Source organism: Anopheles moucheti, chromosome 2, assembly GCF_943734755.1.
Source record: "Anopheles moucheti chromosome 2, idAnoMoucSN_F20_07, whole genome shotgun sequence".
NCBI classification, from domain to species: domain Eukaryota; kingdom Metazoa; phylum Arthropoda; class Insecta; order Diptera; family Culicidae; genus Anopheles; species Anopheles moucheti.
In genome coordinates, this window is record NC_069140.1 from 6,971,886 (window position 1) to 6,993,926 (window position 22,041).

At 44.1% G+C, this 22,041-nt stretch overlaps 4 protein-coding genes across 4 annotated transcripts; 2 read left to right on the plus strand and 2 right to left on the minus strand.

Annotated features, from left to right (window-relative positions):
• The first annotated feature begins 9,381 nt into the window (after positions 1 to 9,381).
• LOC128298624 (larval/pupal cuticle protein H1C) lies at positions 9,382 to 9,857 on the plus strand. Its single transcript, XM_053034395.1, has 2 exons — positions 9,382 to 9,393; positions 9,528 to 9,857. The coding sequence occupies exons 1-2, from the start codon at positions 9,382 to 9,384 to the stop codon at positions 9,855 to 9,857; spliced, it is 342 nt and encodes a 113-aa protein (XP_052890355.1).
• Positions 9,858 to 13,960: 4,103 nt separating this feature from the next.
• On the minus strand, positions 13,961 to 15,116 carry LOC128298626 (tetra-peptide repeat homeobox protein 1-like). Its single transcript, XM_053034396.1, has 3 exons — positions 15,102 to 15,116; positions 14,352 to 15,028; positions 13,961 to 14,273 (listed from the first exon to the last, which is right to left on the minus strand). Exons 1-3 carry the CDS (start codon positions 15,114 to 15,116, stop codon positions 13,961 to 13,963), a joined length of 1,005 nt encoding a protein of 334 aa, XP_052890356.1.
• A 3,632-nt stretch (positions 15,117 to 18,748) lies between these two features.
• Positions 18,749 to 20,535, plus strand: LOC128298599 (tetra-peptide repeat homeobox protein 1-like). Its single transcript, XM_053034369.1, has 3 exons — positions 18,749 to 18,760; positions 19,785 to 20,180; positions 20,245 to 20,535. The coding sequence occupies exons 1-3, from the start codon at positions 18,749 to 18,751 to the stop codon at positions 20,533 to 20,535; spliced, it is 699 nt and encodes a 232-aa protein (XP_052890329.1).
• Positions 20,536 to 20,749: 214 nt separating this feature from the next.
• LOC128297847 (Golgi SNAP receptor complex member 1) lies at positions 20,750 to 21,984 on the minus strand. The gene is made up of 4 exons (XM_053033553.1): positions 21,835 to 21,984; positions 21,493 to 21,764; positions 21,109 to 21,401; positions 20,750 to 21,033 (listed from the first exon to the last, which is right to left on the minus strand). The coding sequence occupies exons 1-4, from the start codon at positions 21,851 to 21,853 to the stop codon at positions 20,931 to 20,933; spliced, it is 687 nt and encodes a 228-aa protein (XP_052889513.1). The 5' UTR covers positions 21,854 to 21,984; the 3' UTR covers positions 20,750 to 20,930.
• Positions 21,985 to 22,041: the final 57 nt, after the last annotated feature.

A 22,041-nucleotide genomic window follows, 5' to 3' on the forward strand; every position in this document is an offset into this window, starting at 1 on the left:
GTCAATGGTCTGCCCATGTACTTCTTCAAGTACGACAGTAACGACCAATAGAGCGAATGCGATTTGAATCTTCATACTGAAGTATACGTGTTAGTTGCGGATACGATTAAGCAAGTCGACCGCTGCAGAACCACCAGAGTGATCTGCCAATGCGGACGAAAACGAAAGAAAACGAAGAAAAAGGACCACTTAACTCCTAATTCAGTACAGTTGAAGCATGCGTAATGGTAGACGAGAAAGAACATTCGAAGTTATCTTATCGTTATTAGCATTAGGCGCATTAGCGCAAACAAACAATTAATGTTCTTCAAACAACATGTTCTTCAAAAATCATTCCCTCAATAGAGTAGGGTACAGGGCCTTAGCCAAACGACCAATCAGATGAATCGAAATAACGCAATTGAAACGCAATGATTTACTTTTTTTTCGATAACACGGTTTCGACCTTTTCAAACTTTTTTTTACACTTAACCGGCCAGTCAGTCCCAGCTACTAAGGAAAGGTACGAATGGGATTTTGTTTTGATCCTGTCGAGTAATACCGTCGCCGCTACTAAATTAACTACCAATAATCGTTTCATAGTGCTTTTTGAAATAATTTTGACACCTTTAAGCACTTACATTTGAATTGCAGGTTTAAAAAACAACATTTGTTTATTAATTACATATCGCATACTGTTTTTATCCAACGAGACCATTTCATAATTGAATTATCTATTAGAAAAAGATTTCAATTGTTCTGCAGGCAGCATATGGAATACATCTTCCGTTAGGAGTTTCGCGGATGTAGCCATTTATACAGACACAACCCCCTGTACACGGCTTACATTTCACACATACGACTTGAGTACGGCACGCTGGTTCGATGCAAGGTTTGCAGCATGTATAATATTCGTTAGCATTACACCTGGGAACTAAAACGAGAAACCCATTGAAAAGATCTACAGTGTAGAATACAGTACGATTTTCAACTTACTTGGCTTCATCCAGGCATAACACGGCTCAAACGGAAGTACGATTTTGTCAACGGTCTGCCCATGTACTTCATCAAGTACGACAGTAACGACCAATAGAGCGAATGCGATTTGAATCTTCATACTGAAGTATTGAAATCAGTTCAGGAAACTAAGTTCTTTGACTGCAATAGCAGTGGCATGCCTTATATAGCAAAACCACACCATTAGAAACCCAACTGTATACACGATCTGACCAAAAATTTGCTGCTGTTGTTGAACCTTATCAACAAACAAGGTCATACAGGACATGGAGAAGGAAATAGAAAATACAGATATTCTGGGGACGAAAATAGACTTATTTGGCAAACAATTGCGACGTGCAACAATACGATCTGGCATATTTCGAAGAATCTGCACATATTTAGCAAATAGTGACGAGTTTTAAGAACTGTGTCTGTTTCAAGTAGATACAGCATTTCAAGTAATATATGAATTTAGATTCTCACAAAGCAAGGGAGCATTGTTTGGTTCCTATGACTTGTTGAGAATTGATTGCAAATAAAAAGGTTATCGTTTGAAGTTTGTGTGTATTACTCTGTATACATTATATTAGTTAAATCTTCGATTAAATTGAATTGATAAATTGATTATTTCCCCTAAACAGATTTCTTTATTCTTAAGTCCTAATTCAGTAGAGTTAAAGCATGCGTAATGGTAGACTAGATAGGACATTCGTTGCGAAGTTATCTTACCACATAACCACATAAACCACATAAACTACCGAGCGCCTTATGATTTAGGTTTATATCAAATATATTGGCCTTTTTCGTACGATCTATCTAGATGTAACATGTATGTTACGAGTTTGGTCATCAAAGTAGCTATGGATAACTATCACTCCATGACACGTGGAGATATGATCCTAAAGGACGTAATGCTACAACTAAGTTCATCGTTCAATCATGACAGTACCATAAGAACGTTATCACATAATTTATTACAGACTCATGACTGCTCTGGAGAAGGCCAACCTTAATGCCATTTATATAAGTGACTTCATTTACAGGAAATATTCGAATGCAAATATAACAGATCATGACCAAGACAAGGTTGTAGATCTCCACAAAACATTGGAGCTGAGAAAATGACATACCATTTACAAATTAAATTTAAACAACACATATTTATAGAATAAAAGTACTAGTATCATACTTTTAGTATCATACATTTATATTTAACACTACAATGCTGGGAAAATGTTTTCTAGTAGTCCACAGGCATAGATTGGGATGCATTTTCCTTTGGTAACGGCGCGTATGTAGCCATCTTTACAGATGCAGCCACCATAGCAAGGTGGAGCACACTTCACAGCTATGTTTCTGGTGCGACACGTTCGCTCGAAGCAGGTTTTGCAGCATGTATAACGTTCGTTGACAGGGCACTTGGGTGCTGAAACGAAAAAAAAAATCCAACGACATGCAAAACAATTGTAGAATTTAGCACGATTTTCAACAAACTTGGTTTCATCCAGGCCAAACACGGTTCAAAGGAAATTATGGTTTTCTCCTCGGTCTGCCCATGTACTTCGTCAAGTACGACAGCAACGACCAACAGAAGGAAAGCGACATGAAATTTCATACTGACACTCAATACTCTATTCATTAGAACCATTTTTTCTTGAACCAACCTTTTGCTTTATATAACCCAAGCGAACCGTATAATCCTATCTGTACAAACAGAGTATATTGAAAACTTAGCGAATGCTGCTGATCCTCATCGACAAACAAGGTCATACAGGTGAAGTGGAATGATAAAAAGAATCGGAAATGGAAACTCCAGACAGTGCAAATAGTATACATATTTGGCAAACAACCGAAACGTGGAGTATAGATGAGTGGTGTCGAAACATTTGCACACATATTTTGCAAATAGTAACGAATGGCGAATGGTATGTGTGTGAAGTAGATACAATACCCAATTTTTTCAGTATCAAGGACTCAGAATCACCATTCTTGAGAAGCATGTAGAAAACTCCTCTGACACAAACATCAGTAGGTGTTCGCTTACCAACACTAAACAACTTCAGTGTCGAAAAACACCTGATCAATCAGAAACATTCAAATGAATTTTGTGTTGTGTTGCAACAATCGAACAAAACATTGCCCACAAAAAGGCATTTTATTCAGTTTAGAACATTTGCAATTCGAATTAAGTCCCCGATTGCCATAACATGGTATCTATTTGGAATATTATTCTTGCCTGCGGTGTATTATGTTTCTACACCGCATCAGCCATAATCCCTATCAATCCTCCTCCCTGGTGTCTTCAAGCAGAGTTAACCAAAGGTAAATCAAACTGTAACGAAAAGTAGTATGCGTATAATTAACACAATTTTTGTTTTATTCGCTAGGAGTTGCAGTTAAAATGCCTCGATGCAGGACTAATGAAATTTATTCCTGCTGTGGTTCATGCGTGGAGAGAACTTGCGCGCATCCGTTTCAAAATGTTTACTGCAAGCGTTGCGCAGAGGGATGTTTTTGTAGAGCTGGTTATGTGCGAAATGTTCCCGGAGGAATCTGCATTCCGATCTCGAGCTGTTAGACGAGGAAGATGGTACGACCTGCATCCTACAATTTTACATCGTTGGGACTCAATACGTTGGGCTAAAGTTTCCGCTTTAAAGATTTGGGAGATAAATGAATTGGAAGTTCTATTAGTTATCTTTTATCTAAATATTAACATCGAACATTGGAAGAACTCTTAGTTAGGCTAATTAGTTAGGTTACTCTTAAAGTAACTACTTGGTAGTTCAGAATATAAGTTCAACCGAAATTTTCTACTCCTCCGCTTCGTCCTGTAGGACCTCCCATCCTGTAGGAACTTCGTCCAGATTTTAGGTAACAAAGGGAAAGATTCACAACCGAAGGAAAGGTTCTTGCAAAACATGAAACGGGTGTTAGTCGTTTGTTAACGTCATCATTGCAGCGAGCTCCAATCCAGACAAACATCCTGTACGTGTTTGTTTAGAAGTACCATACCCCAACTGACCCAGCTGTTTCTTCCTCAGCAGTGGCGACACTTGTTCAAATTGAAACAGCAGAACGAACTTTTAAGCGGTGGCAAAAAAATCCGAATAAAACATAACACACGAATTGCGATGCACAGTTCTTAGAATTGAGCCCCAATATTGTAACATGGCCTCAGTCTGGCGCATGGTTATTATTGCTTGTTGCTTATTCCTTTGCATTGCATCCGCTATCAAACCTAAACGACCGTTCCCAACAGCCAAACCTTCACCTGTGTGTCAACCATCGGATCCGGCGAAGAAAGGTGAGATTTGTCCGGGAAAAATGTTTCTGTTGCTAAAACCGTGTGTTTTCATCCGCCAGTTCCACGTTGCAACCGTAATGAGGAATACACATGCTGTGGTCCTTGCGTGCAGAAGAGTTGCAAAACCCTGGCGGAGGATGTGAACTGCCTGGTTGCCTGTACGGAGGGATGTGTGTGCAGGTCGGGTTATGTGCGACAAGTTCCCGATGGAAGCTGCGTTCCGCGGTCAAGATGCTTTACGCAATGATTTGGATCTTTCTCAGTTGGAACACGAATTGGAAAAAAAGGTGAAGATGTTTAAAGCAACTCAGCAGTTATTTTGGAATATGCATCGTGCACTATAATTTCCATAATCGTTATTTACTCGTCCGAATACATCCGAAAACAAAAACATTTCTTCAACACTACACGAGCTCCAACCCGGACATGCGGCATGTACGTATTTGCCTAGGAGTAGTAGGAAAACCGTATAATTCAAACACCAATTTTCATGAGAAAAGCAAAGCTGTTTCCTTTTCGGAACGTAAAACACCTGCTCAAATTGGAACAGCAGAACGCACTGTTGGAGGATCTCTGAAATCGCGAATAAAACATCACGCGTAAGATGGGACAGAATTAGTTTACAAGACTTTCAACAAGAATAGAGCTTGAATTATTGCCTCAGTGTGGCGCATTGTGGTTGCTTGCAGCATGCTCGTTTGCATTGCATCCGCTTTCACACCATTTCCTTTGCCAACAATCAATCTGACACCTTGGTGCATTCCAACGTCTTCAATGAAAAGTAAGTGTTACCGTTGGGAAATGTCTGCATTGCCTACAAAAATGACACCCCTCTGTTCTTAACCACCAGCCGTTCCTGTTAAACCTCCACGTTGCAACCGCAATGAGGTATACACTTGCTGTGGTCCCTGCGTGCAGGAGAGTTGCAAACCGGTGACGGAGGATGTGAGCTGCCTGGTTGCCTGTACGGCGGGATGTGTTTGCAGGCCGGGCTTTGTGCGACGGGTTCCCGGAGGAAAGTGCGTTCGGAGGTCAAAATGTAGGAAGAATTCATTTGAAAGCTCCAATGAATCATCATACTAACTGTAACTGGCATGGAACACAACTTAGAAGAAAATAAAGTTGAATTTTCCAATACCATCTGGTGCTTAATCTGGTCACCCAACTATGTCTTTATAACAGTTATAAATTTGTTTTACCAACACCATTTAAAAGTATTTTTACATTTTTATTGAAATCGGCAACTCTATTCACAATCGATCCAAGATCAAATATGACCGGTGTACAAGTGATGACTACATCCTCCTCGAGGCTACCGCCCCTGAAGGCAAGGTAATGGAGGTTAATTGTTTGTCATTTCTACGCACAACAGCAACTCACGCACCGTTTCAACACGTGTCGCACCGGTGGGTGGCACGGTATGGACCGTCCTGTACGCAAGGTGACACTGTTGCGCTTGCTCCATTGCCCGAGGTCGGTTCTGTGCGAGCTTTCTACCGTGCGCCGGTGTGCGTGGACCTTCGCACCATTCTTAACCATGCACAACAGTCAAAATTGGTCGCTGAAAAGGTCGCAGACTCGCTCGCGGCACACACACACACACACGCACGTGCAGCGTTGTATTGCTCCCTTCAAGATTGATTAGGTGGCCGGACAGACTCCTGTGCACGTTGCACCACGCTGCACTCGGTATAAATCGATGGCCTCATCGGTGCCATTGGTCAACCGGTGTCCTTACGAAAGGCTTCATGCCGCTTTAGGCGGGCGCCATTACACATGCGGCAACAGTACCCATATTCGGCTGATTGAATTACACTTGACAAATCGTTTTATAATTGTTCTAGCACTTCATTAACTGCTTTTCCTATTGCGCACAGGTTCCCATATGAACTTCTTCGCCAAAAGCAATGACTGGCAAGTCCTGGTCATAGATAAACTTCTTGGCAAATTCAATCTTCGATCAGCGATCTTCACAGTTATTCGCACACTGACGCACAGCACGTCCGACCGGATGGGAATGATTGGTGTGGCTAGCAGGAGGTGACACTGTTCGGATGGATTTTCCCAGACAAAACACTCGGGTCTGGACGGGTAGGGGGCCGGGCTGCTGTGCGAGCGCGGACGGTTGCTACATTGCGCAAGATCAAAACACTTGCCTCGCCTGACTGGCCCAGATGTCTGGCAGGGTTGGGGGCTAATGTGCGTGCTGACACGCGCGTATCAGAACCTGTTTTGCGCTCGATTTACGCTCGATACTCCAAGTACAGTTAGATTGTCTAGTGCGAGTTGTCTGGCGTTTAAATCATACTCATACCCTCACACACCTTCCGCCCACACTAACCGTGTGACTGTGGATGGTGCTCAACCCCGGATCGGCAAATGGAAGATATTTGAATGCGTAATATAAGAGGACCTTGTTCATTCATATAGAAAAAAACGTTACTTCTTATTCTATGGTTTGATCTTGCTTTTGGGATGTGGCTGTGAGATATCAAACAATGATCACTCCGTGATCTAGCTGTGACGATTTCCACTACCCACCCATTCGAGGGAGGTGTTATGCAGCCGTTGGCTAATGTTGCGAAACGATCGCTTTCCTGTCCAATAAGTTCAATCGTTGATTAGCTGCGAGCATCTGTCCGATCACCGATCACATGACCACTTATCGAATGTCAATCAACGAAGGAAATGAAGAAAGACGCACATGCACAACAACCGCGCACCAAACTCCCTTTTCAAGTAAAAGCGGACACGCCGGTTGCATCGATGCAGCAGCACAGCGCGCATCTTAGCCGACGCGTGACGTGGTAGGGTCCATGTGCGTCCGACAACAAGCCGCCGCACGGCAACCGAGACGGTGTGGTGCGCTTTGTGGAGCATGTAAATGTCACTGTTTGTGGTGGTGGACCCCGGTGGCACTGGAAAAGGAGTTCCTCCTTGTGGCTTGCTACAACAAAACGTGTTTTTTTTGTCCACCGCTTTGTACCGTGATCGCCACGAACCGAATTGCTTTTGGGGTAGGCTGATTGATGTGGCTCAAACAGCCAAACAACGGCCGGTTTAAGGTCAATGTCAGCCAGCCTGCCTATCCTGGCGTTGCCAGGGGTACAACCCTGCGCCTGCCCTTTTATCATAGCGCAAAATCTTGCTCACTTTTGTTTGGAGGCAGACTTTTGTTTGGGGACATTTTTTTTTATTTATTATGCGCCATCGTCACGCTTGTGTGCGTAGCGAAGGCACTTTTATCAACAACCAGCAGCGGTAGGGGAACGAAATTTTCGCACGATCGTGCAAGCAATGCAGCTCACGTGCGATCACAACCTTCCATAAAGGTGCATTAAGCGGAAAGCATCACAAAAGAGGAAGAAATCGAGAGAGAGAAAAAAACTCGCCCATACCATTCACGGGGAAGCGTGCGGGAAACTGAGCCTATAACGCACAAAGAAAAACTATACCCTTGCCATCTTCAAAGGCAGCGAAGTTCTTAGAGTGGCATTTGGGGAGAGTTGGTTGCATCAGGCTCAATTTTGCGTTAGGTATGCTTCCTATAAACGGAGCCTGTCAACGCCGAGCTTCGTACGTGTTGTTATGCCACAGTTCAGTCTTCTTTGGAGTAATTTGGTCAGAACTTCGTCGTACGCTAGTGCATGGATTGGTCTACACATTCAACATGCAACTTATCTATTTATAGTAAGCTATATATTAAAGTATTTCGAAGGATATTTACATTATTAATAGGGCCGGCTTCATCACTTAAGGAAATACTTATTACAAGAAATACCTTAAGATTCAAGTATGATTAAGAAAAGGATTTTGTAAGATTTTGGAACTCTGTAAATCCTTTTTATTTACTGTATATCTCGAAGACCTAATAAATGTATCAAATTAAAATAAGTACGATTATTTGTATGATACCAAATAAGAAAGAGTTCCAAAATTTATATAACATACTAACGAATTGATTATTCAGAATTGTTAAACCATACCAAAAGATCCTCTGGGCCATTGATTTGATCTACATCTATGTTCTCACTTGGTTGAAATTACAGCATAACATAAGAGTGTCCATAATTGTATCCAATCCGGTCTGTATTGTTGAGTTACAAAAGCTAAAATTTGGCTGGGCAATTAACTTTAAACACTCGCAACAAAAACTCTGCACGAACATCAATAAATACCCTCCCAAGTTGCAACACGATTTGACGATTCAAACGTTTCAAACGAACAAGCGATTTAATATAATCTTGCAAACTTTTCAAGTCCCATTTTCACCCGGCATCCGATCAGTCACTCTGGAACTGTCATTAAAATACCATAAACTTCCCAACTTTACCACCCGGTCTAACATTACAATCGTCGCACCATGTCCAACCATGGGCCAGAACGTTATGGCGTTAGGGCGATAAGAACTTAATTCTATAATACGGCAAACTTTCTCTCATTACCGTCATCAGGTTCGAGACTTTTGGGTTGCTTGTTGCCAAAGCGACAAATCGATAAAGGATACGATTCGAACCACATGGTCCACCCGACGGGCGGACCTGTTACTTCTTGGCCGGCTTGACGACAGTGCATGCACGTGGGACGTAAACCTAATTAAGCTGCGGTGCAAAATCAGGGATTGCATTTACCAGTGGCAACGCCTGCATCCGCCACACACTAAACAGTTCCCTTCGGTAATGTTCATTGCGTTTTTGAGTCACCGCTTTATCGCACCGCACGCAGACAGCCAGACTTCAGCATCCAACTGACGCTTGTTTGTGCGCTCGCGTGGTGCGCTGGTGGTGGCAAGCGAACGATCTGAGCAATCGTGCGACCTGCCCCTGCCTGCTCATGACCTGTCCCTTTTCATTGCGCGGTGCGTATACGCGGAATGCCAGGGCGGACGGTGACACGCCGGTCACCGTACTGATCCGGGCACCTTCCGATGGTGCAACTGTTTTGGGGCGTGTTTGGGGGTCTCGTGCGTGCGTATATAAGGCGCGATCGGCAGCCGTAGTCTGCATCATAAATCTCGCAAAGTTCACCTGGAAACTTCACCAGCTTCGCACATTCAAGCTCCGTACACCTGGTGTCAAGCCCACAATCCGTTCAACATGAAGTTCTTGGTGAGTTCAAATTCAAGTTGCGTTCAATCGCTACACCGTGTCGATGATATTCGGTGCTGTGCTGGTGGACAGTGTGATTCCTGCAGGATTGTGAATGTTTGATGTGATATCTTTTGGATTCGTATTCGTTTTAGGCTATCGCTGTTCTGGTTCTCGTCGCTTCGGTCTACGCCGAAGACCAGCCAATGGAATCGATGAAGGCTAAGCGTGGTATTCACTTCGGGCTGGGATATCACCATGCTCCGGCGGTGGTGTCGCACTCGTACGTTGCTCCTGCCCCAGTTATTGCCCATTCTGCACCGCTCGTAGCTGCTCCCGTTGCGTATCACGCACCGATCGCCAAGACCTACGTTGCCCACGCCCCGATCGTGCACCATGCTCCGATCGTGCATCATGCTCCGCTTGCTGCTTACCATGCTCCGCTGTATCACGGTGCCGTCTACTCGACCCTGCACCGCCGTTAAGCGGGATACAGAACCCGTTGCCACTAGCGACCAACTCTAGCATTATGCGTGTGTGCTTCATTTAGGTGAATAAATCAAAACAAAATTTTAACATTAATCACATTAAATCAGACTCCTTTTTGCGTACGGAACGACTGAAAGAACACAATATTTCAATTTCAATTTGCAACGCAATCTGTTTGTTGGTTCACCATTGCAACCAATTCAACAAAATGGTTTAGATCTAATTTGATAACATGGCTAAACTATATGAAACCAAATAATCGGTTTTTGTTCTGGGATAGTCGGTCCACATGAGATGCGATCCCCAATTGTGGGTTTATAACATGCAGAGATCTTCAAGGTTTATGAAACATACTGATGTTTGCGATTTCATATTGCAATTGTCGAATAGAATAAATATCTAAAACAGTACTGAGAGGCGTTTCTGCATATGGCGGACTCGGTCTGGTATGGGATTTGTCCCAGGATTAGCTTACATCTTTATAAATGGATAAAAAGTGGAATAGAAAGTCAAGAAGATATAAATTATTTATTGGAGATTGCTTACAGACGTCAATCTGAAAACATTCGCTCCTTCTTTCATTTTTGCCTAAGATCCTATTGCTAGCGCATAGTGTTGAACTCTTTTAAGTGTTGGATGAATCTTTTAAGAGTCATTCATATGAATATTTAGTGAGAAGTCATTCAATTTAGGAATCGACTCCCAAACGATCCATGAATTCTCAGAGCATCATGGCGGATCATGCCGATTGGAGACCTAAAGCGAAATACCAACTGATGACCGAGGGGAGAGGAAAATGAAAGGGGGAGGCAACAGATTCAGATTCATTCATTCACCTCAGAGATTTATCCAGATTCATGAATCTGAGTCAGATTCACCGAACACCAGCGGCGGATCAAACGGTAGGCGGGGTAGGCGGTCGCCTAGGGCCTCGCTGTGTTGGGGGCCCCAAACAACTTGTGCCGATTGTGCGATTTTTGGAAATTTAGCAGCAAAGTTAATGTATAGCATAAAATGTAATTAAAATGTAGAAAATTGGTTATCCTTGGTTAGATAATTTTTTTTAATTTGATTAGCTATATCGGCCCGGTTACACGGCTACGCAAGAGAAGTATGCAGTGTATTAAAACTCCTTCTTCTTTATCGGCACGACATCTTTAGGATGTTTAAGCCTACCATTTCTACCATTTTTAATTTATTTACCCGTTGGATAGTCAGTGCTGCGTACGGAGGTTTGGTGGTCCAAATGAAATTTTTCCGTGGTCCTGATTGTGCAGACCGACTGCGCTACCAATACACCATCTGGCCGCCCCGTGAACCCTTATATACCCTTTTACTTCAACCTATTCATGTATTCTATTTCTTGAACGGGAATTTTTCATCTGTTCGTAAATGATCCTACCGTTAGATGCTAGAATAGAAACCATGCTTGTTTTCACTTACGCAATATTCGCAAGCTATTGCCATTGCGATACTCGTGGTGTGTTATTGTTTTCTCTCCCCGATTGAACTGTGAAAAAGTGCTGCCTGCGTGTTTCGGAACAGTATTGTGGTGGAGTATTGTGTTGTGTTTCGATTGTCACAATTTCTGCAAGTTTGCAAGCCGGTAATGATGTTATAACCGACACAATCTGTCAGTGTACTACGACATAGCTAGCATTGATAGCATGAAACGGAAAGCATCCTTCATCTCGATCAAACTTTCCGTCGGCTGGTACGAAATTCCATACACACCAGCTGTTTTCCGATTTCCGATACCAGGATAGCATCCACGGAAGAGGTAGCACCTTGTACAACAATTTTGGTCGAAAACCGCCGAAAGGTATGCAATATTAAAACACTAACTTTCCCGTTGATCGAGTAAAATTTTGCAGCAATTTTGCACAAAAACCGCCCAAAGTTATGCAATGTTTAAACACGAACTTTCCCGTTGATCGTGAAAAATTTCTTCGAAAACTACCAGTTTCCGAATGAATAGTACCAGGAGAGCATCCACGGAAGAGGTAGCTCCTGGTACTGCGCCGGAAGGTATGCAATGTTTATACACTAACTTTGCAACCAACTTGCAATGCAATGCGCCGTAAGGTATGCAATGTTTATACACTAACTTTGCAACCAACTTGCAATGCAAGTTTAGTGTATGCAAGAAACTTGCAAGATGGCGCCCAACTTTGTACTTGCATGCAATTTCTTGCATGCAAACTTGCATGCAAACTTGCATACAAACTTGCATACAAACTTGCATGCAAGAACTTGCATGCAAGAACTTGCATGCAAGAACTTGCATACAAACTTGCATACAAACTTGCATGCAAACTTGCATGCAAACTTGCATGCAAACTTGCATGCAAACTTGCATGCAAACTTGCATGCAAGAAATTGCATGCGAAAACTTGCATGCAAGATTTGCATGCAAACTTGCATGCAAACTTGCATGCAAGAAATTGCATGCGAAAACTTGCATGCAAGATTTGCATGCAAACTTGCATGCAAACTTGCATGCAAGAAATTGCATGCGAAAACTTGCATGCAAGATTGCATGCAAGTTTGTTGCATGCAAGTACAAAGTTGGGCGCCATCTTGCAAGTTTCTTGCATGTACCAAACTTGCATTGCAAGTTGGTTGCAAAGTTAGTGTATAAACATTGCATACCTTCCGGCGCAGTACCAGAAGCTACCTCTTCCGTGGATGCTCTCCTGGTACTATTCATTCGGAAACTGGTAGTTTTCGAAGAAATTTTTCACGATCAACGGGAAAGTTCGTGTTTAAACATTGCATAACTTTGGGCGGTTTTTGTGCAAAATTGCTGCAAAATTTTACTCGACCAACGGGAAAGTTAGTGTTTAAATATTGCATACCTTTCGGCGGTTTTCGACCAAAATTGCTGTACAAGGTGCTACCTCTTCCGTGGATGCTATCCTGGTATCGGAAATCGGAAAACAGCTGGTTTTGTATGGAATTTCGTACCAACCGACGGAAAGTTTGAGCGAGATGATGGATGCTTTCCGATTTATTGAAATTACTTATTAGCGATCGTTCTTACGTGTTTGATAGCATGCAATAGCAATTGTGATGAGCAAATTTGTCCCATGCTGCAGATGTCACCTCTGGGAAACCATGCTCTCCTGGTATCGGAAATCTGAAAACAATTGTGTGCGCGGCTATGGTATAGTGGTTTTCACAGTTGACCAGTTGATTTGTTCATTGGACAAATTTGTCAACTCTCGTGGCCCTGCACATATTTATGTGAATTTCGATCGTTTGCTTGATTTTCGCGTATGAAGTTTGATGCTCCAATTTTAGGTCGGTTGTCCGTGCGTCAAAAAATCCAAGATTTTCTGGGCCGATCTCTTCGCTCATTATGAAGACACTTGCGATCATTTCGTGGGTGGCCCAGCGGCGAATAAAACGGTAGGCGGAGTAGGCCCTTTCTTACTGCGCTTTTCGCCTTGTCTCATTTCAAGCCCCCTCAATGTTCCCCTTCCCTCCTGCATCGTTTTTAAAATTAGAGGCCCCAACTATAATTCCGCCCTGGGCCTCCAAGGGGATTGATCCTCCACTGCCGAACACTACTAGACCTCTGTATTAGATCAAATGCTGAAGCTCAAGACCTTGTCACTGTCCCAATTCAACGATGTACATTTCCTAATTACACTGCTGAAGTCATTGTAAAGAATTTAATTGTACTTTATATGTTACGTATGTATTAGATTGTTTTAAAATTATAACAATACTCAGGTTTGAGACTAATCCAATTCCAGTTTTGAAGTTCTAGCGATTGATCATTGAATATCCATGAAGCATTCTATTGATTCCTCAGAGTTCATGGAGTGGTTAAAAACATCATTTAAAGATTAATTTAATTACACAGTAAACAACAAGAAAATCATTTTCAACAAAGTTGTTTCACTAGATATTTTATTAATATGGTAAATTTACGAAATATGAATCGTTACTTTGTGATACCACTCTAGCAACAAAGTATCACCCTTGGCGGAACTCCTTTCTACGAACCCTCCCTACGAACAGTCTAAAACCATTTCCGCACACGTTATGACACCGCGAAATGACTACCATAATCCCTCTCTTTGGCAACGGTTCAACCGAGATACTTCTTCAATCCCAACAAACCGAGCCCGTGACTGTGACCGGTGTACACCTTCTGCAGCGTTATACCACCCCCGTACACCTTGCCATAGGAAGGCAGAAAACCACCGTATCCGTAGGCCGGGAACGGGGCGATGGGAAGCGTGGGAACCGGCGCCGGTACCACCACCGGATGTGGTACAGCAACCGGATGCGGTACGGGCACAGGCTGTGGAACCGGGACCGGTTGTGGCACCGGGATGGGTTGCGGTACCGGTACGGCATGGTGTACTGGGTATGGCTGTGGCACTGGAACACCCACGGTTCTAAGAATAGAAGATAGATTAAAGTTGCCAATTTTGAAGGTGGTTTAAAAATTGGGTCTCCGGATCACGAACACTTACCGCGTTACGGTGACTGGATATGGCTGAGGCACTGGAACCGGATAAGGACGAGGCACATGTACGGGAACGGCAACCGGATGCGGTACCGGTACGGGACGATCGACGGGTACGGTGACGTGCACCGGCACCGGTACGGGACGGTCGACGGGGACGGGTTGCGGGTAGGGTACGGGGACGGGTTGTTGTACGGTGGTCAAAATGTTACGCGTTACCGTTGGTGCAACGGCCACCGTTGGCGGTGCGGCAGCAAACACCGGACCGGGAGCTGGAAGCGCGGGAATGGCCGACGGTGCAAATGCTCCACCAATGAACGGTCCTGTCGGGAGTCCGATCGGTCCTGCCGGGAGTCCGATCGGTCCGGCTGGGAGTCCGATCGGTCCTGCCGGGAGTCCGATTGGTCCTACCGGGAGTCCTATTGGTCCGGCGGCTAGTCCGATTGGTCCAGCTGGCAATCCGATCGGTCCGATCGGTGCTCCGATGATTGGTCCTCCGATGGGTGCCGTCAACGGTGCAGCTAGTCCTGGTGCTGCCAGTGCCGCAGCTCCAAACGCCGTTGCACCGAGCCCTAATCCCAACCCGTACCCATGTCCAATGGCACGCTTCTGATGATCAACGCCTTCCTGCTGAGCGGCACCTTGCACCCTTGCAATCGCAAGAACGAAAAGAACGCAAAACAACTGCAAACAACAGAAGCAACAATTCGTATCAGAAACCCAAACTAGCCGCGCCACTTTCCTTCGAAATATTTACTTTTGCCGAGTTCATGTCGTTTGCCGTCGTATTCTGCACTGACACCACTGCAAAGAAGTCACCTTCCAAACACCGCGAACTGTGCCACCGATCTACTGTCGAAACTGTGGCAGCTAAGTATTTTTATATCAAATTGCAAACCGAACGCGAATGCGTCAACGCGGAAGCTGCGTTCCATCACCAGCGCCAAACGTCAGGGCGCACCGTACCGGGATCCAGCATGGACCAGGCGGGATCTGGCGGGCAAGTCTCCTGAATCTAAATGGGAGCGAGCACCGTGTCATAACCGCTCCAATTAGGTGAATTTCACCATCCGTGTGGCTAGCCCTTTTTTGCAGAGCCACCGTACGTTATCGGGCCACCAAAACTATTGCATACAGCCGCGGTCCGCTTGTCCAACCGGCAGACCCGGGTTGGGATGGGATAGCCCATCCATCCGTCAGCCGGTTGGCCCGGTGTCTCGCTCGCGCCACCTCTGGCCACCACACCATATCCGAGATGCATCACGGGTCGCCTGTTAAGGCGACTGTGGACTGGGTTTGGCTGGTTGGCACTGTTGTGTCATATGACCACTGACCACGCACAGTGACGATCAACCCCGGGGTCTAGATCCCGTATAGGGATGAATGAGTTAGAGATCTGAACAATTTCTCGTCATACGGCCGGTGCACTATTCCAGATGCATCTGATCGCGCGAGTTGTGAATGGGCAGCTAGGGGCGGAAATTTCACCCCCTAGCCGTCGGACAAAGTATGCACCGGACAGAATTGCAATGACATAAACCTGTTGCCATAGTGCCCGACTTTAGCGCCCATGCAGTTGGAGTGGCTGACTTTTGCTGCATTTTTTCGTTGTACGAGATGTAGACGAATTTAAAAGAAGGAATAGTTGTAGTTAGTTTTTCCGAAATGTTTCCAGGAAATCTTTCGTATAATAACTTAATGTATTTGAAAAATAAATTTATAACAACAGATCTGATTAACAGTTTCAAGTTTATCCATCCGCATTGTTATATTAATGTAGAAATTTAAATTATACCCAACCTGTTGTCCATTGTTCGTCATCATGTGCACGAAAGTTTCTCTTCCCATCCACCATCCATAACTAATCGAAACAAATATTGATCCACACACGCCGCCACGTCAATAATTGTTTCGCAATTAATCACCTCACAAATTAAATCGCGTTCGTACGCACTGGTACCGCTTCCCACCACCGCGTCCCATACGTGGAACGTGGTCCCCACGTGTGGCGCACAGTGAAAGTGGGAACCTCATAATATGCGGGGCCTAACAGCTGAACCTGGACAACACATATCCATGCGTGCGTTTTTATGCATTCCGCTCACCTACTGAATGATATCGCACCTGGCCGCCCGTTGTGCGTATCATAATCGGGCCCGTACAAAAAAGGGACACTGTCACCGATCATCGATTACAACATCAGCCGACGTTGTCAGCTCGGGTACGCACGTCTGTTTCCTGTTTCCATTTCATCTGTGTTTCCCGGGTGAACTAATCGATGACTGAATGTAGCTTGTTTGTTTTTTGTTTGATTCGCGTACAATAAGAATGTTTTAATGATTTAATTATGGGGTAGAAAAAGAAGTTTTTCTTTCAATTGATTTGTTATTGAAGAGACGACAAAAGAGGTCGGTGAAATTAATGAACTAGAATCATTGTTTGTAGCTTAAAGCATTAATTATTTTTGCTCTACTGGGGGGGGGAAATCAAATACAATTAATGATATTATACTGCATTAATTTAATTGAGCAGCTCGATTCACGCCATACCATTGACAGAATTCCTTCTTTATTTGCATACATCGCTTGCCCCACAAATACAGTGTGCAACGAAAAGGCTGGATGTTTTACCATTAACCACAAATGCCTACCAGAATGGAGGTACCACGATTCTTTTAATTGAATAAAAACCACATAATATCTGTAACATTGCACAAAGCGTGACAAATTGTTGGAAAATGAAACACATTTTTTGCAAACCATTCTTTGATCAATAAAATATGTGAACCCACCGGTAGAGTGTCACACATTTCAAGGTTATATTCCTTCACAACGATGCCGGCTCGATGCATATTGCACGCCGAGATGAAGGAACGCTCGTATCGTACCGAGTGCATACGCCAGACGAACTCTCCCAGGCATGTGTCAGTTGCAAATGTCTGTTTCCACATGAATAGCTTTAGCTGTACCATGAAGATATGTAACAAAGTGGATGGTTGTATTTTTTTTTCTTGTTTCTCTTTGATGGAATCATTTTTTGCTTGTGAAAAAAAATAAAGAATCAAACAAGAATGAAATGGCATGAAGGTTGGAAGTGTAACATGTGACTTTATTGCCTCCCGAAAGCGACTCCGGAAAAGGGTCTTATGTATGGAACATTTGAACGAGGTCTTTAAGTTGGTGAAATTGACGAGTCCAACGATCACTTAAGTTGCATATGGATAGTTAGATATCCCAAGAAGTTTAAGAAATGGATGTCAGGATCTCTCCAAGATCCCAAGAAATCCTAGAAAATTCTTCAAGAAATACCTATAGAATAGCACACAATATGCAACAATGTTCCAACATCACCCAGATTTCATTCTCCCGATCATTCCAGCGATTGACATTGAATATCACGCAACACAATTATGTTGCGCTGAAGGCATTGCGACAAAAGGCAAGAAACAATGCGGGTCAAGTGCAACCAGGGCCACCAAAAGAAAAAAGAAAACAATAGTGCCACAAAATGTAATTGATTATTCGCCAATTAACCATTACACCATCGCTGGCCCGATGGCTTCCCGCAAATGTAAAGAAACTGCAACGCCACTCTCGCAACGTATCCGGTCATGTACCAACCGGAGCTGATGGTGCATTGCAAAACTAAAGCGCCCAGAACGATTATCACCCAATTTGAATACGGTCCGACATCCGAGCCTTTGTCACGCCTGTTGATATCGGTTCGGATGGACAGGTGTTGCAAGTGCGTCGTTAACACCACACCGGGGACTAGCAGCGGTGGCGGCATCCTCCCACAACGCGCACATTCCAGCCATGCCAGCCAAATGGTGTGCCCCTCCACCAGGAGTCTGCCCAATTTCACATGCCTGCCTAGGTGGAAATGTTTCGCTAACAAGGCGCACGATGCGCACCGACGCCCGGTTCGGCTCGGACCAATTAATTTGGACATTCCCCTGGGGGTTTGCCTCTGGAGGGAGTTACCTTTGTGCTCTGTATAAGATTTCGGACGACCGGATCGTTGGCGATCAATGCGCGATTGAACGTTCCGATTAAAAGGTGTGCCAGCGCATCGGTAACTGTGAGACGGGCAAGATTTTTTGCTGTTAGCTGTAGTGTGAAACCCTCTTCCTGGTGATTCCTGGTGATTTTCGATCAATTAGATGTGTGTGCGACGGTGTAACGAAGTGTGAATCTGTGGGACATAAAAACGGAACTAGCGGTCAAGTACTCGTGTGAGAAGGAACACTTGCGCGATCTACATACGTTTGCTTCCGTTCCCGGGAGTGCGAAAAGCTGGCCAACAGAAATCAGTGAAGGACAGTCCTGTGCAAGCAGTGGAAGTGCAATTTAACGAACCTCATATCTAGGTTGTTATCTCGAACTCGACGAGGACACACACAAAATGAAACTTTTGGTACGTGACAAATCACCTGCAAGTCTCTTGCTTCCCTTATTACCTTTTTTAAAGGCACATGGTCCTCTGGATTCTTCTTCTGGATTTAAAAGGAGTGCAAGGTTGAGGGAAATGAAAAAAATATAATTTAGCAGCCATTATCGTATGTAGAACGGTGTCATTATTACTATTATGGAATTGACCATCTTCCATACTAGACAGGATTAGACAAAGCCATCGAGTCGCTCCAAACTATTGGAGGACATAATTGAACGAATTTGTATTTTTCTCTTTCAAAACACATTTTACGCGTAGAAAGAGGACATAAATCGCTCTTCAAGAAAGATTTCCATACGTTAGCAGAAAATAGAACCTTGTCTGAACTGGACCAGCTAATAAATATTCATTTACAAGTTGTCAACTAAGCATCCTGCAGTAAAAAGAGAGTCGTTAATGGAGACTATACTACTAAAAACTGAGTTCTATTAATCATTAGTTCCTCTGCGAGGATGGATTACGGAGAAGAGCGCCATCCAGCATGGAGCATGTTTTGATGCAAATTAGAGTACTGTTTTTGTGTTGTAATAAAACTTTTTGCAAGGTTTTTGCACCAACTCAGTAGTGTCGTGGACTAAAATGCTGAGCACCGTCACGGTTGGTTGCTGACGATTTATTACCAAGCTGGTTTTGGGTGTTCCAAAGTAACAGATCTCTTTCATGAAAGATTATTATGGAAATTAGCATTTCGGAAAACAATTATGCTTTCGTAAGGGTCGTTAAGTGGTGTGGTGTTGGTCTTCCCTACCTCAAGCAAGACTTTCCCTTTACACAGGACTTACTAGCCAGGTTATGGAGAAAAAAGTTATAGGAAATTCAAAATTGATTAACAATGAGCATATAGCGCGATGGTAATTACAACAAAAAAGGAACACTGAATTATGGATTCGTAAGAAATGCGTCCACGCAGCTATTAGAACACAAGCTACCTAGTTTTACAATTATAATAAAAGTTGCCTCTTGGTCTAAACTCGTCTCATCCCTCTAGATATTGTTCGTACTACCTTTAGCGTTAGTTTACGCTGGAACGGAAAAGGATATTAGCGGGCTGGCAAAAGGAAATCCAAACCAACCAGCCGAACAGCCCTTCAAACAGTTAGCCTCGAAGAAAGAGAAACGGGGAATCTTCGGACTTGGTGCGTATGCTCCAGCGGCACCAGTTTACGGCCATGCTTTCGCGCATCCCGTCCATCAGCATCTGTTACCAGCGGCTGATCCATTCACACCAGTCGCACTACCTGGCCCCGCATTGCCCGCCTTTGCAGGCGGCCCGTATCTAGGATCCCATGCTCATACGCACACGGTGGTTACGAAGAAGGTTGGAATTCCTATTCCGGCGCCGTACGCCGTACCAGTCGAGAGACCATACCCAGTTCCAGTAAAAGTAAGAATCAAAGCGGAACTTAAAGGCCCATGTTCTAACAATTTCACCATCATTCTTACCCCAGGTCCATGTACCAGTTCCGATAGATCGTCCATACCCGGTGGCTGTCCCGCGACCATATGCCGTCCCGGTTGAAAAGCCCTATCCAGTGCCGATTGATCGTCCCTATCCGGTAGCCGTGCCACATCCTGTACCGGTGCCCGTAATTAAGCACGTAGGCTATCCCGTACCGGCACCCGTTCCGGTAGCCATTCCAAAGCCCGTTCCAGTCCCGGTGCATACTCCTTACATCGTAGAAAAGCCTGTCGTTGCGGCAGTCGCTCCCGATCCGTGGGCTACTGCCAAGCTTTGGTAATTTGAGTACCGAATTAGCTATAGGTATTAAACTACCGGAATTCGTTCAACCAAATGTGTTTTAGTAACGGTTGCTGTTTGAATATGATCACACTATTGGCAACACTAGATGTAAGTAGGATAATGTATAACAAATAAATTATTTTATCGGTAAAATTTCCTAAATTCAATCATATCATCATCCACCCTTCCGTGCACCGATCAATTAGTTAAGAATATCACATTATTTATTTGCGGGGTTTTTTTTATACAAACTGTTACACATCATCAACAGACACCGTGGTTTGAATTAACTTTTTGACTGGAATCTTCCGCTCCGAAAGATAAAGTAAAAGAAACATATAAAATGCGCTGGTAGCGATGTTTTTAGTTCAATAGCGACGAACAACGGGAAAGTCAGTGAAATGCGTACAACAGTAGTAAGATTGTACAGACCGCTATCACGCCGCCAATTATAAGTGACTCTCTTCGCTTACGTATATTGATTCGTTGGATTAGGCTACACGAAATGGAATCGAAACGAGCGAAACATTAAGAAGGGCATTTTCCATGCACGGTTTTAAAGCCAACCTACCTTGATATAAGCGGAAAGCGGTTCGATATATCGTGCATACGCGTTTGGAACCGCTTCAAGTGTTGCCGCTGTGATGTTAGATGTTCTTTTGTTTCCATCGCGATGCTGATTTGGTCATTCACTAGCGAGCTGGAACTGTGCAGATGGGTGTTTTCCTTGAGGTACATGTCACGACGACTCAACCCGGACGTTGAGGGAGACGACGTTCCCAACCCAGACCCTCGCAGCAACTCTTCGCGTTCCATGCGGGTCGTGTGGTTTGCCTGTATCTTCAAATATTCCTGCCGGTATCCCTACAATATCCAAGCAAACAAGTATTACCCGCTAAGTCTCGGCAGTCTAAGCGTAAAGCCAACGCAAAAAGGATTCGATTTACGGTCTTACGTGCAGTATTTCGCGATGTCTTTGTAGTACATGCATGACGGCTGCACCGCTGTTCGGAATCTCGGACATCTTTTCATTAATGTTGGACAGTTTGTCCAGCATTTGCTCTATCTCCAGTGATAGCGATTCAAAGACATGGTCCCCTAGCAGAGGTGACGTGTCCGTGGTGCTAGCCGTCGCAGAAGAGCTAGCTGCACCAACGCCAACCTTGTTAAAGGCAATCAATTTCATATCGATGTCGTTTTCCAAATGGCGAGCCTGCTTCCGAAGTGCTGAAAGTAAAGAGTGCAATGAGGAGAAAGTTTGTTTACAATGCCCGATGCTTGCGACACAGGAACTTACCATCCCACTCGGTTCCCATTTTGGTATGGTCGATGTTGCGGTAAAATGTCTAAACAACAAATTAACATGAAATAACTTAAACTATTATTTCAGTCAGTTGCTCTGGAAGCTGCGAATCTTATTTATTAATTATTTTCGGCACGTAAACACAGAATGACACACGTACAGAAATTGCAGCAATGTCAAACACTGCCTGTGCGACCAGGC